This window comes from Crotalus tigris, unplaced genomic scaffold (assembly GCF_016545835.1).
Source record: "Crotalus tigris isolate CLP2741 ecotype Arizona unplaced genomic scaffold, ASM1654583v1 scf7180000017536.10889498, whole genome shotgun sequence".
NCBI classification, from domain to species: Eukaryota; Metazoa; Chordata; class Lepidosauria; order Squamata; family Viperidae; genus Crotalus; species Crotalus tigris.
This window is the reverse complement of record NW_024096460.1, coordinates 3,635,299-3,650,439: the sequence shown is the minus strand read 5'-3', so window position 1 is coordinate 3,650,439 and position 15,141 is coordinate 3,635,299. Positions and strand designations below refer to the sequence as shown.

Genomic DNA, 15,141 nt, shown 5'->3' with positions numbered 1-15,141 from the left:
ATGAGATTAAAATGAATACTTTGGCTTCAATTTAATTACCGCCAATCTAGAAGAAGTACTACTTGTTTGCTTGTGTTTTTTTTTTTTTAAAAAAAGAAAAAAATGCAGAGCTTATAGCTTTAAGAAATTTGGTATGACTCCTGGCCCCGGGCTGTTCCCCCCCCCTCCAAGGCTTGTCACTTTGGAAAAACTCTTTGGGCAGGTATGTGAAGAGGTAAAAATTGACTTGATGAGCGGGGTGGCAAGGTGAGCCATCAATCATGGGTGCCCAACAACTCCGCCCAGTATACGGCTGAGAGGAGAGACAGAGTTCCCTTTCAGAAGGAAAAATAAACACCATGTGAGGCTTTTGCTCAGCCTGAGACTCCAAAAGGGATTATGCTATTGTAGTTAGGAAGCCAGAATTGTGAGGGCCAAAAAAGCATGCTGAGGCTGTATTCCAAACATTGGGATGGAGGTCCGTAATTACTAGGCAGCCTCACTATAAGATCATTTAGTAGCAGTGCCAGCAAAGGTGGGTTGGATAAATAGTTTGGTTTTGTTTTTTCACCTGGGCCTTCTTCAAGATAGGCCCATCCACTTTGGGAGATGAGGGGGGGGGTCCATAAATTGGAAGGGGGAGGTACTAAGCTGTGTTGGAAAAAGTGATGTAGTTAAATCTGACTTTGATATGAATTTAAGAAGGAAGCATTGCTTCTAATGTCTGGAGAACGAAAAGCTGCTTTTGTTAAGAGAAAAAGAGTAATTGAAACTAGGCTTATCTTAGATGACACTGGGTCTGCTAAGAGATGTTGGTAGAACCACTGAATCCCAGAATTGGAAAGGACTGTTTTAGAGTCTATCAAGTCTTATTCCCTGCTCTGGACAGCAATCCAAATCAAAGCATCCCCAACAGATGGCTCTCCAACCTTGTTTCAAGAAATTGCTCTAACTGATAGGGGGGGGGGTTCTTTCTAGCATTCAAACAGAATCTGCCTACCTGTAATTTAAATCCATTATTCTATGTTTTCACTGTCTGTCTGCATGTGTGTTAGAGAAAACATGTTGACTTTCTTTTATATTTCCAGGAACTTGAAGAATGCTATTCTAATTATTTCTTGCATTTGTACTAGACTCTATCTTTCTGTTTTGACAAGCACTCAAGGCAGGTACCATATACAGCCATCACCTTTCCTGTTCTCCAACCTGAACATGCCTAATTCCTTCAGTATTTCTCTTTGTAGAGTATAGGTGCCTTGATTATTGCTTTCTTTGTTCCTCATTGCATTGCCTGAATTCGTCCCAGTTCAGAAAGTGTGCTCAGAACTGGACAAAGTGCTTAAAGTAAGGCCTGACCTATGCAGAATAAACTCACCCATCTCTCAAGTTCTGCAGAACATATAATATAGAACACTCATTGTTGCAATGACTTGCACTCTTGATTTCCACTGGGTTCAATACCTTGTTTCTTCTTAGCAAGACCGTGTTAAAGACTGCAGATGCTGGAAGTGTTTAGAAGATTTTTTTTACACAGAAGGCAACTCTGCATGTCAATTGTTGGCTATAACCAACATACAACTGCAGAGGTTAAATTGCTTCCTATATCCTTTTTGTGGTACATTACATATTTCCTAAATTTCTTTATGCTAGGAGAAACTTTATGCCTGGATTCAGTCTCATCAGGCTAGAAACAAGACAGTGAGTTCTAGTCCCATCTTTGCCATGAAAGCCAGTTGGGTGATTTTGGGCCAGTCACTCTCTCTCCCCCAATCCACCTCATAGCACAGGAGGCGGAAAAAGGCTTAGGTATGTTCAACATTCTGAGTTATTTGTAACAATAATAAAGGCTTGATATAAAATAAATGAATGAATAAATAAGAACAGTTCATGAAAAAAGAACCCTGTCATATCTTTGTTTACCCAAGCATATTGGAAAAGATAAAAAGAAGAATGGAATGCTGATGCTGCTTCTGATTTATGAAGATCCTCTTGCAGGATTCGGTTTAAAGTACTACATCAGCAATCAAGATTCAACGTATTTCTTCCTTTGAGAATATAACACAGTTTTCCGCCAATCAGATGCCTTTCAGATTACAACTCTTATCATCTGTAGCCAAACTGAGTGAATGGGGGTTGTAGGCAACACCATTCAATACATTTATAGACACCAGGTTGGGGAAGAGTTGGTGTGAAAGGAAAACTGATAACACAGTTTTGACCAATCTGTGAGAAACCTCATCAAGATTTTTGTTCTATTTATTTGTTCTTTCTTCTGTTCCCTTGTATGTTATTGATGAAAGCTCCAGTGCTTTCCTTTTGTGCCCAGAATTATTTTACAATTGTATTTCATTTGTAGTGTCAAAATAATTGAAATAGGAAAAGAGGCAAGATGAAATAGCATTTAATCTTCCTGGTAGCATAAGATACGATGTTAATTGCAATATAACTGTGAGGAAGATTATCATGAAAGACTACGGCCAAGTAATTTAATTAAGCAAAGATTTGAAGTATTGCTTTAGTGAGTCCAACATTAATCCTGTTCCTGAGCTTTTTATACGCATCACTTCAAATAATGTTTATTTACTTACTCTCTTGTAAGTTAGGCCAATACAGATAGTTCTTGACTTACAACAATTTTTTAGTGACCATTCTAAGTTACAAGGGCACTGAAAAAAAAAGACTTTTGACAATTTTTCACATATACAACCGTTGCAGCATCTCCATGATCATGTAATCAAAATTCAGATGCTTGGCAACTGGCTCATATTTATGATGGTTGCAGTGTCCTGGGGTCATGTGATCCCCTTTTGTGACCTTCTGACAAGCAAAGTCAATGGGGAAGCCAGATTCACTTCACGACCGTATTACTAACTTAACAGTTTCAGTGAGCCACTTAGCAACTGTGGCAAGAATGATCATAAAATGGGCCAAAACCCACTTAACAAATGTCTCACTTAGCAACATAAATGTTGGGCTCAATTGTGGTTGTAAGTTGAGGACTACCTATATTTTGATTTCCATTGTATAGGCTGGGATTTAGGTTGAAGGGAATATCTAAGATCAACACTGAGTTCAAGAATGGAGGGCTACATGTGAATCACAATAAAGGTGTTGATTTTACCAGGTTTTTGTTGTTGTTGTTGTGTCATATGGTCTTTTTGACCATGAGGACCATGAGGACAGAAGAATCCCTCTATACTTCTCCAGTCAGTCTGACTCGCCATACTTAAATGGAAATAAGAACCTGCTAGGCAGGCACTTCATCCCTTGTATGGTCTGGGTAGCATCTACCTTGTTGAACAAGAATAGTTATAAATGTCACTGTGGCTAATCCAGAGTTCCTGATTTCAGGACTACTCCTTGTATATACAAATGGACATTCCTGCCCACAAATCATGGACTCAAGAAACAGTCTGTCATGTAATAACTTGCTCCAGAGCAGAATATTCAGATAATTTTGCAGACGTAATTGCCTGAAAGGACACTCTATTATATACTTCCAACCAAGTAAGGCCCTCCGTCCCTGAACTGAGCATGGACTTGCTCTATCTTTTTTCTTGGAGTGTATGAAGGCATGCACCTTGATAAAGAGAGTCTGCTCTAATTGATTCTTGGCCTCCAGCCATGCAAATTCACAGAAGGGCTGCACAGTGCAAAAATAGAATGCAGTAATTTTGCAAAATGACACATGATAAGCCTAGGCATGTTACATTATTTGCTTAAGACAAAATTCATTTTTTTTTAAAAAAAAACCCTGTTCATTAACAAAGAATCAAAAATCTAAAAATTGGTATGCTTCAAGTTGAACTTGACTTTTGGTGATTTAATGGATTTGTGTGTGTATGTGTGTGTGTGTGTGTTTTTGACAATCTGGACAAATCTCTGCAGTTTTCTTGGCAAGTTTTCAGAAGTAGTTTGTCATTGCCTCATACCTAGGGCTGAGAAATAGTCTATGGCTCAGTCACATAGTTGACTTCATGCCTAAGGCCTAAGGCGGGATTAGAACTCACAATCTTCTGTTTTCTAGCCTGGTGCTTAACTACAGCATAAAGTAGCTTTTTAGTGGATATATGTGCAGAATTTCCTTAGTAAATTAGCTTGCCATTGTTTTCTTCATCTACTCAATTAGCCTACAGGCTTGTATTTATTATTGGTCTTTGAGTGAGATACTAAACAGGTCTAACTCTGGTTTGCCTTTTTAGATCAGCTAAGTCAACTAAGTCTTGCCACCTGCCATCTGACAGGTTATTTAAAAGCACACAGAACCTTTAACATGTAGTGAAATCACACATTCCACTTATTTCCCTTACCTGGAGACCATCTTCTAGACCAGCAATTACTGCTAGTACTTTATACTGTATTGCTTGTTTCTGTTTAGCAATTTACAGTCATGTTAGTATCTTCTAATCAAAAGAATCTGGATTAAAGGTGGAGAATAGATCAAAAAGTGGGTTTTATTAGGGAGGATGTGAATTTGATGAAACAAATTAAAGATCAAAGTCGAACTCATATAAAAAGAGTTTATAGTGTTTTAGTGGAACTGGATTCAGAAACAGAATTAGTTAAAGATTGTATGGTTAAATGGGCTCAAAATTTTGATGAGCTGATTTTATTAGATACATGGGAGATAATCTGGGTGAGGAATGTTAAATTTACTCAGGCTCAAAATTTACGAGAAAATTTTTATAAAATGTTTTATAGGTGGCACCTTGATCCACAAAAGATGTCTCGTATATATTCAAATGTGCAGCCTAAATGTTGGAGATGTGGTTGTTTGGATGCAACCTATTATCATATTTGGTGGTCATGTAGAAATGTAAAAGCTTTCTGGATTAAGATTTGGTGGAACATTTTTAATAGAAGGATAAAATTTACACCACAATTGTTTTTGTTAGGCATTATTGTTGATTGTGATGCTAAAGAAATTATTCTAATGTTGAATTTAATTACAACGGCAAGGTTGCTGATTGGGCAATATTGGAAGAAGGACTCTTTGCCTACTTTAGAAGAATGGTTTCTTAAAGTTTCTTATTTATCTGAAATGGCAAAAATTTGAAAGATCAATCGCAAGAGAAATATATTTTGGTGTGGAAAAGATGGGTGAATTTTATACAGAATAAATTTGAGATTAGAAAATATTATTTAGCTTTTGAATAATTTATATTTAAGGGTAATGGTTAGAATCTTTGCTTTTATGTATTGGAGTTAAAGTATTTAAATTTTGTTTTTTGGATGTATGTATAATTGTTTGATGTTCATCTAAGTTGTATGTTTTTTGTTTTTAACACTGTATTCAGCTCTGGGAAGCAGGGGAGGGGGGGTGGGGTGGGCGGGAGGGGGGGAGTATTTTATTGAAAAATTTTAAAAACTTTCAATAAAAAAAAGAATCTGGATTGTGCAAAGTAAACTATGATCATGAAAGAAGCATCTCACAGTATCAGTGTATCATTCCCTCATTATTCAAATATAACAGAAATTGCTAAAAATAATTACAACAGTAATCACTGAACAATAGTTACTGAATGCTTTTCCAAAACATTATGGGTGAGCACCTTTTCTTGCCTTTTTATCAGGTGTAACGTATTTTCAGAATATTCAGACAGGATAGTACAAATTTTCTATTAAAAGATCTGCAAAAATAAACTGATAAGAATATAGAAGTACCATGAGTGATTGTGGCTGTAATATATTTGTGTCTCATTAATTTAGTAATTTGCGATCACTAAAAATAAAGATCTTTGGTTCCAAATATATCTGCATGTAGGATATAAGATTGCTTTGTACCTATAGAACAAATATATTCAGACATATTCAGTTAATATTGAAAATTGGAACTGCTAAGCACTATTGTGATGTTTAGAGGAAGATTATCCAAATTTCCACTTTACAGAATGAAAACATAAAAGTAACTTTAGTAAATTACAGGTGTTTCTAAACTGTATCACTATAGGTTGAAGATGGTTAACTATTTAACCAACATCCATAATTTTACCACAAATAGAAAGCTAGCACCTCAGTAGAAAAGGCAAGGCTAAAACTATTTATTTATTAAATTTTTATGCTGCCTATCTCATTGATGCAATGGTATATTTGCTATCTATCTGTAGGAGAGTTTTTATTTTTTTTTCAATGTTCGAGGAATTTAATATTTCAATAAAATATTAAAGTTCCGTACTGTACTATATGTTATTATGGCGGCTTAACCTTGGCTCAGTGATTCTTTAGGGGAGGTAGAATTCAAATTCAAATATCCCTGGTTTGTACTTGCCTTTATCAAATATAATATGATACTTGACAATTGTAGCTATCTTGATTTAGGTTAACACCAATTTCAAAATTAGGCAGAAGTTTTATTATGTGTAATCTGCTGAAATTGTTGATGTACTGAGGACCTTTAAGAAGTGAAGACTATCTTAGTCAATACTAACTTGATTCTTTTTCAAACTACTGTATTTATATCTGTTTTGCTCTCACAACTAAGTTGCCATCTCATTTCATGACTTTATCTTGGAGTTTAAACAAAACTGGGAGCAGGACAGTACTGAGTTGCTTACGCTGATGATGATTAAGCTAATGGGATGGTGGTGGTATATATTTCATAAGAGTGTAATGCTGTCATTTTGGTGATGATCATTTTCTCCTTTTCTCTTTAGGAGGATTGATAGAAGCTGAGAATAAGAAGAGATTTACCAAGGCTTAAGTGCTGCTTTCAGTCCATGTTTGTTTAGAAGAGCTCAGATGGGATTAAAGTCCACATGGAGTTATGGAAGACAACCACAGACTGGCACTGAGAAAATGTTCAGTTGGGATTCATATTGCCGTATCTGCCTGGTGATGATCACCATGGCTGGATTTTCATTGGCTCGCCCATCAGATACTCTAGTTGGGGAAGAGACTACTTCAGAACCTGGAGGTAAGTCCATTTTCTGTTTTGTTCTGAATTTGATCAGGCATAGGATGAAATTCTGACCATCAAGCAACTATATGTCTCCAGTTCCCAAGGTTGTATTTTCAAAGAGAGAGAGAGAGAGAGCTCATCAGATTTTCCATAGGTAAACTGTTTTTGCTGAGATGTGTCCTCATCATTGTTAGATAGCTTTGAGAAAAAGAACTGTGACTATATCTATATACACCTATCTGAGTTTTAGCAGTATGGTTAGGGATCCAAGAAAAGAGATATAATACAGAAGAATAATTCAAACAAACGTTAACTGTAGACAGAACTCCCAAGACTACTATTTGTGACAATTCTTCATGCTGTCATTTTCAGACTTGCAGATACTACTATTCTGAGAAACCTTGATAACTTTTTGGTTAAGGAGATTTGAAGGGCTAATTATTATTTTGATCTACCTATACCATTATTTGCTTTGTCTGGCCTAACTAAGTCCTTTTACTGATGCTTAATTTTAAATTGTGTGATCAATCACATTCATTCTAAAACAAAGCATTTGTCATCTTTTTCAAAAAGCAAAAAAGATTTCTCAATTGTAATAATAATATGTGCTGGACTGTGTCCAGTAGTTTACAATATGCTTAGCTTGGTATATTATTTTATAACAATAATGTTAAATTTTGCATATTAAGATGACTGTTTTTATTTAGAAGAGAGGAAAGTCCTGTTTATGTCCAGACTTTAATGTGTTTAGTTTAATGAAAAAGAACCCATGGTTACATTTTAATACTATTGATGCTGAATATTACTAAAGAGGAATTTTTCCGCAGAATATCTGCACCATCTTCACAATAGTTAAGGATTTCTTTGTTGACTTACCCTTCTTTTAAACCCCTTATTCTATTGGTCTAAGTCCCAGTAAATGCAATGTGAGGAACTTTGTGGTGAGGAAACTATATACCCCAAGAAAAAGCCATACAAAGATTCTCATGAAGAATGTCTCATAACTATAGAGGTTTTCATTTGAAAATTCTGTGGACTACTGTTACTTGTTTCCCTTGGACGTAACAGAGCTGCTATGTTGCACAGTCTCCAGTTGAAAACAAAACCAGATTGATGGAGCCACATTTGGCCCAAGGAAAATGATCTTTCTGCTGGCTTTCTAGCAAGTTTTTCTTATTCCTTCAAAGCCACAGAAAAAGCCTGTGGTGCACATGCACAGAGTTGTGCTGAAATCTAAACAAAATCTCCATGCTTGTGCATGCCAAAAAAAATATGGATAACTGACAATACTTGATATTGTTGTAATATTTTGTACAAAGGAAGATTTTTATGGCCATAATCATCCTGAACTTATATTTGACAATAGCTCTGTTTTCCTGTGTTCCCCAAACTGTAGTATTTATGGAATGTTAAGATGATGTTTTTGATTATGGTGTATTTATTGAATGCACATATGTTTTTATTATTCTGTGTATAACCAACCCCCCCACCTCCAAATCTTTTGAGCATCTCAGGGGATCAGTGCATTTTTAATATAGTTGTTGTTATCTTGTAGTACAGTGAGCTAACACATTTAAATTAACTGACCTGTCAAATAATCTTGTCAGGATAATGTTTATGAAATGTGTCCTCTCCCAGATGTTTTAGGAAGGGGATGAGGCCTCTGCATATCATAACATTCCTTGGCTCCCCCCCCCCATTTCCTTTCTGCTCAGTTCATTAGAATGCAAGTAAGATTTGAGTTTTTTCTTCTCATATATAAAATTAAGCTTTCCTGACATTTAGAACCAGTTCTCGGAGTCATTTAAATGCGTGTATTGAACTATGCTTTTCTAGAAAAAGAATATTAACATAGTATAGAGCAGTGGTTCTCAACCTGTGGGTCGGGACCCCATTTGGGGTCAAACGACCATTTCACGGGGGTCGCCAAACAAGGCTGTCCGCCATTTTTCCCCCTTTTCTTTGGCCACGCCCCTGGCACCCAGTGATGTATAAGTGGTTGGGGGTCACCACAACATGGGGAACTGTATTATGGGGTCGCGGCATTAGAAAGGTTGAGAACCACTGGTATAGAGATTATGCAATACCCCAAGAAAACCAGTTCCAAAAAGGGTTTGTTTTTTTTTGTAAACTTTTTACTATCTTTTTATGTCACTTGGATTACAAGTGTAAGAAGGTATCATCAGATGAATCTCATTGTTGCCTGCTTTTAGATTATAGCAGATCTCCATATCCTGAGGTAGAGCTGTTTCTCCAGTGAAGGCTTGGGTTTGGTGTCTTTTGTGTCCAAAGCCTATGCTTTTCCACACAGCCACAGCTCTTTCTCAGGATTGCTTCCTGCTGCTACAAGTCTGGCAGCTTTCAGAATCCTCACTGATTTTTTCACATTTACTGTACCTAGATTTAATACAGCTGTGTATATGTTTCCTTATGTGTATCAGCTAGAGTGAGACACAGTAGAAAAAAGAGTGGAACTCACATGGAATTAGTATAGCAAAAGGTGTGTAGAATTCTTCTGATGTCCTTTGGAAAGGGACAAAATCTATGCCAAACATCTATTTTAGATGTTTTATGATTGGATTGAAAACAATAATATCCTGGCTGAAGAGCAGGCTGACTTTAGACCAAGAAGATCTACCAAGACCAAGTGATAATCCTACAACTCCTTGGATCCAATTATTCCCTTTATGCAGCTTTTGTGAATCTCAAATCTGCATTTGACTCCATATTGAGAGAATTATTTTGGATTAAGTTGCGATCTATCAACATAGATACAGAATTACTTTTACTAATATACTTTTTAGCAATACCAACCTGGGGGTAATATATTAGCCCCAAAGGTAGCAAACCAACTCAAGTTATAACAAGCAACGCTGTATCCCTGCTCTATTACTTTTCTCTCTCCATAATTTCTGTTACACAATATCTCAATGAAAGCAATTTTCACCCACCAAAATTAGCTTATAGAGGCCTTTTAGTCCTATTGTATGCTGACAACATGGTTATTTTTTCAGGATCTGTGGTAGAGATGCAAAGAACTTTTAGATCTTTTGCTCAATATTGTGAATTAGGAAAAATTGCTGATAAATTACCAAAAAATCCCCCAAGTTCTGATTTTTAACAAAAGACCTAAAATTCATGTTTGGCATATCAATGACAATAACATTCAGCAAATCAATTGCTTTAATTACTGAGAGTTATTTTTCATTCTTTGGGACGAAGGGACTCACACTTGGCTCACATATTACAAGTTTCCCAGAGGAGTGAAGCAGGTGTAATGTTCTTTTATCTCACTAAAGGTGTCCATTATGTTCCAGTTGCACTAAAATAACTGTAGCAAAAACTCTGGTACAACTATTATATGGGGTTCACTAACATAACTGCACTCAAATGGGTACTGCCTAAAGTTCTTAAGATCATGCAAGTCCCCTGGTGTGTATCTAATTCAGCTTTAAGACTAGAGATAGGAAATACAAGGATAGAAGTCAGGTTGGTTATTTTAATTATTGGCTAAGACTACTCTTTAATCCAACAGTCTGACATCCCTCATTAACAGAGATAGCTTCCAATCTACCTAGAAAATATCTATTAGAGAAAAACTGGCAGCTTTGGCTTTTCTAAGGAGGCAATACATAAGATGGAAGATGGGCAAGCAACAAGATCAGTGAAAGAGAGGATTCTTGATACAGGATGGCAACATGACATTGCTTTAGCACCAAGGCTATGTGGGCCTTGGAGACTGAATTTTATAACCAATGGTATATCACTATAAAATCACTATTACCCATCATATTGCCAAATTTTGCCTCGTGCTACAAGAGCAAGACAACAAATATTGATCAACAACACTATATTTTGTTTATGTCCATGTAGATTCTCAGTCATCTAGGTCATGGTTGTCCCAAAGGTGCTTTTTCAAAAGGCAATTGGATTTTGTTTTTGTTTTTTTGAAGATGTTTTGCTTATCATCCAAGAGGCTTCTTCAGTTCTGATGTATTTCGTCGAGTCCTTCCTTTCCCCCCCTCCTTTCTTCGTCTCCAACTCATATAATTTATTTTGATTGCTATCTTTAAAATAAACTTCGTGTGTGTATGTGTGTGTGCATACACATATATTACATACATACATACATACATATTTATTTATTTATTTAAAATATTTATATAGCTACCCATCTTCCAACCAACTATGTATGTATGTATGCATGTATATGTACACATGTTGATCAAAGACCTTATTTGTTTGTTTATTTTATTACATTTATTTGTTTTATTTATTAAACATATATGGTGCCCATCTTACCTAGAGGTGACCCATCTAGGTAGTTTATAACCAATAAACCTTAATAAAAATTTACTTACCAATCTTTGGGAAGGGACTAAGAGGAAAACAGTCTAAGTATGGCTGGAGAAGCCACTCATTCTGCATGTACTTGAGCGTAAGTCAGTTATGTGTTCTGGCTTCTCTGCCACTGTGAGATCTATCATCCAGCCCACTAGCTAGCCAGCCAGTCTCTAACTCTTGCTCAATTTCTGGCTCCACATCTACAAATACATCTCTAAATGTGTGTGTGTCCAGTTTTGGGAGGGAAGGTATATAGTTTTTTCATATTCTTGATTGTATAGCATGATTTATTCATGAACTGTTCCTATGCATCCTCGCCACCATTAAAGCAGAATGGATGATATTATAGAATATGACAAACTATTTTAATAAAAGGGGGGAGGAACCAACCATTTGTTGGCATCACAGTAGGATTATAATATTAATGTCATTTTAGGGAAGATTTATCTTCTGTTGAGAGAGTGTTTTAAAAGTACATTGCCTCTGGAGTAGATATTCACTGTGCCAAATTGAGATCTTACAAGCATACGGAGCTACTGAGAAAACATCTGTTTCTTTTCCTGGGACAGAACTTATATTTGCATATAGAAAACCATTTCAGATTGGGACAATGAAGAGTTACTGGAAGAGAAAAAAATGTGGATAATATGTGGATAATAAGAATCTTTATGTGGCAGACAGGATAGAGTTATTGGGGGGGAAAGCAGTGATAATGACATTTTGTAGAAAAGAGCTTCTTTTATTACACACACACATAAACACACATCATATATACACAGAAACACACAAATAGGTGTAGTCAAGCCCCATAGGCCAATCACGGTATGTTTTATTAATTAATACGGTATACTGCATGCACGTAGATATATACATACATGCTCATATATAAATATACATACATACACAAATTATTTTATGATTCTACCATTTTTGGTTTTTAATGTAATAACCTGTTGGGAAAACACATTTATATATCTGGAGAAACTGAAAGACCTTTCAGCACTTCTTAAAGTATATCTTTGTGTAAGATTGTAGTGTGAGACTCAGTATTATTATAAAGCAGCTAATTTATTAAAAGAATTAATGGTGGAATCTGATGCTTAGTCCAAGGAAAGTTATGTATTGGTTAGTGCCAGAGAAATAGAATTTTATAGAAGATTGAATTTGAACCATCACAGTATTGTAATTCTTCTAAGATTATATTGGAACTGCATGCACTGATTTAGCTAATAAACAGTTATACCCATTTAGCATCATTATATCTTTCTTATTTTTTACTTATTATTCATGATATATATTTTAGTTCATTCAACTCCCAAAGCTCTGAAAGGTTTATTCTAATTGGTGGTTTAAAACATTGTATAACTACAAGAGAGTCACAAACAATATGAGCAATAAACAAAATCAAAATCTCTCTGATCAAAACAAACTCAACAAAACCCATATTGTAAAAAGAGCATGTTAATACATCTCTGTTAATACAATATATAATTTAGTTAGTGAGTAGTTAGATTAAATAAACTAACCCATTTTGGGACTGTACCTGTTAAAAAATTTCAAAATATAATAACTGAAATTAAATGTTTAGGCATTTGTTATTTTCAACCTATTACAGTCAAGGAAAAGCTCCTATAAACTTCACTTATGCCAGGAGTTTTTAAGTAGATTTTTAGCTTAATGCCAATTAAGAAAGTGTAAATATACCCAAGGTTAAAAGAATTGTAAGCACTCTTTTCAGCTTGGATTTAAACACATCTCTAGAGTTCTGAGAAAACTTAAAAATTAGAATATCTAACTGCATATATGTTTTCATTCAGGAATGATTTATAGAATCTAATCAATTCACTAAAATTGTAGATATTGCTCTATATCAGTGGTTCTCAACCTGTGGGTCGGGACCCCATTTGGGGTCGAATGACCATTTCACGGGGGTCACCAAACCATGCTGTCCGCCATTTTTTTCCCTTTTCCCTAGCTGTCCTAATCCCTCTTATTGGTGGCCACACCCACTTGGGGGTCACCACAACATGGGGAACTGTATTATGGGGTCACGGCATTAGAAAGGTTGAGAATCACTGCTCTATATTAAACCCATCATGGCTAAAGATACTGAGGCAGAATTTGAACCACCTTATCAGTTGTTTGTTTGCTTGTCTTTCTTCCTATCCTCCTTCCTCTCTTCCTTCCTTCCTTCCTTCCTTCCTTCCTTCCTTCCTTCCTTTTCCTCCCTCCTCTTTCTTTCTTTCTTTCTTTCTTTCTTTCTTTCTTTCTTTCTTTCTTTCTTTCTTTCTTTCCATAAATATTGATGAGACCTTGGTTCAAGATTGCTAAGAGAGGTAATTTCAATAAACTTAGAGAGAGCTTGGGAAGGATTCCATGGATGAGAATCCTCAAGGGGAAAACCACTCAAGAAGCTTGGGAAATCTTAAAAAGTGAGATTATAAAAGCCCAGTCTAGCACAATACCAATGAAGAATTAAAATAACAGCTCTCAAAAGAAACCAGCATGGCTGCACAAAGAATTATCTGATAAATTGAAAGACAAAAAGGATAAGTATAAAAAGTGGAAAGAGGAGCACATAATTAAGGCAGAATATCAGCAAATAGCCCAAGCCTGCAAAAATGAAGTGAGGAAATCTGAGGATCAAAATGAACTAAGGCTTGTGACAAAAGTCAAAAATAACAAAAAAAAGAGAGTTTCTTTCAACATGTAAAAACAAGAAAAAAGTTAAGGAAATGTTTGGTCCATTAGTGGGAGAAAGTGGCAAGAAGGTGACAAGCAACAGGGAGAAAGCAGAACTATTTAATTTGGTTTTTGCATCTGTCTTAACATAAAAGGAAAAAAAACAGTCCAACCTATCAAAAACAGTACTGTAAAAAATAGATTAGAAACACAATATAGGCAAGAAAATGGTAAGTGAGCACCTATCCACCCTTGACGAGTTCAAATCACTAGGACCAGATGGATTACACCCCAAGGTTCTGAAGGAATTGGCAGATGTAATCTCAGAACCACTATATCTTTCAAAGATCCTAGAGCACTGGGGAGCTACCAGAGGACTGGAAAAGAGCTGATGTAGTTCCCATCTTCAAAAAAGGGAAAAAAATAGATCCAGGAAATTACAGATCTATCAGCCTGACCTCAATACATGGGAAGATTCTGGAAAAGATAATCAAACAGGAATCAGCGAATACATAGGAGCAAACAAAGTCATTGCCAAAAGCCAACATGGGTTTGTTAAAAACAGATCATGCCAGACAAATCTTTATTGCATTCTTTGACCAAGTGACAAAATTAGTAGACCAGAGCAATGCTGTGGATATAATTTACTTGGACTTCAGTAAAGCATTTGATAAAATGGATAACGACCTACTACTTGATAAGATAAAAAAATGTGGGTTAGACAGCATCTCCACCAGATGGATTCATAACTGGCTGACCGGCTGTACTCAGCATGTGGTCCTCAATGGAACTGCATCTACATGGAGGGAAGTGTGTAGTGGGGTGCCCCAGGGCTCTGTTCTGGGCCCAGTGCTCTTCAACTTCATTGAGGATTTGGATAAGAAGATAGATGGGGAACTCATCAAATTTGCAGACGACACCAAGCTGGCAGGAATAGCCAACACTTCAAAAGATAGCCTTAAGATATAGAAAGATCTTGACTGACTTGAACGTTGGGCGCTATCTAGCAAAATGAAATTCAATGGTTCTACATTTAGGCAAGAAAAACCAAATGCACAGGTATAGTACAGGGGGTATCTTGCTCAATAGTAGTAACCGTGACAGGGATCTCAGAGTCCTAGTGGACAATCACTTAAATATGAGCCAGCAGTGAGCTGCAGATGCCGAAAAAGCCAACACAGTGCTAGGCTGGATTAACGGAGGGATAGAATCAAGATCATGTGAATTGTTAATACCAC

At 36.1% G+C, this 15,141-nt stretch overlaps 1 protein-coding gene across 12 annotated transcripts in view; it reads left to right on the top strand.

Annotated features, from left to right (window-relative positions):
• FGFR2 (fibroblast growth factor receptor 2) overlaps positions 1-15,141 on the top strand; it is a 163,133-nt gene that overhangs the window by 41,763 nt on the left and 106,229 nt on the right. For all 12 annotated transcript variants that reach the window (XM_039334289.1, XM_039334856.1, XM_039335120.1 and 9 more), the window contains exon 2: positions 6,633-6,892. In XM_039334289.1, coding sequence (XP_039190223.1) covers positions 6,718-6,892 — 175 coding nt within the window. In that variant the 5' untranslated portion in view covers positions 6,633-6,717. The remainder of the gene's footprint in view (positions 1-6,632; positions 6,893-15,141) is intronic.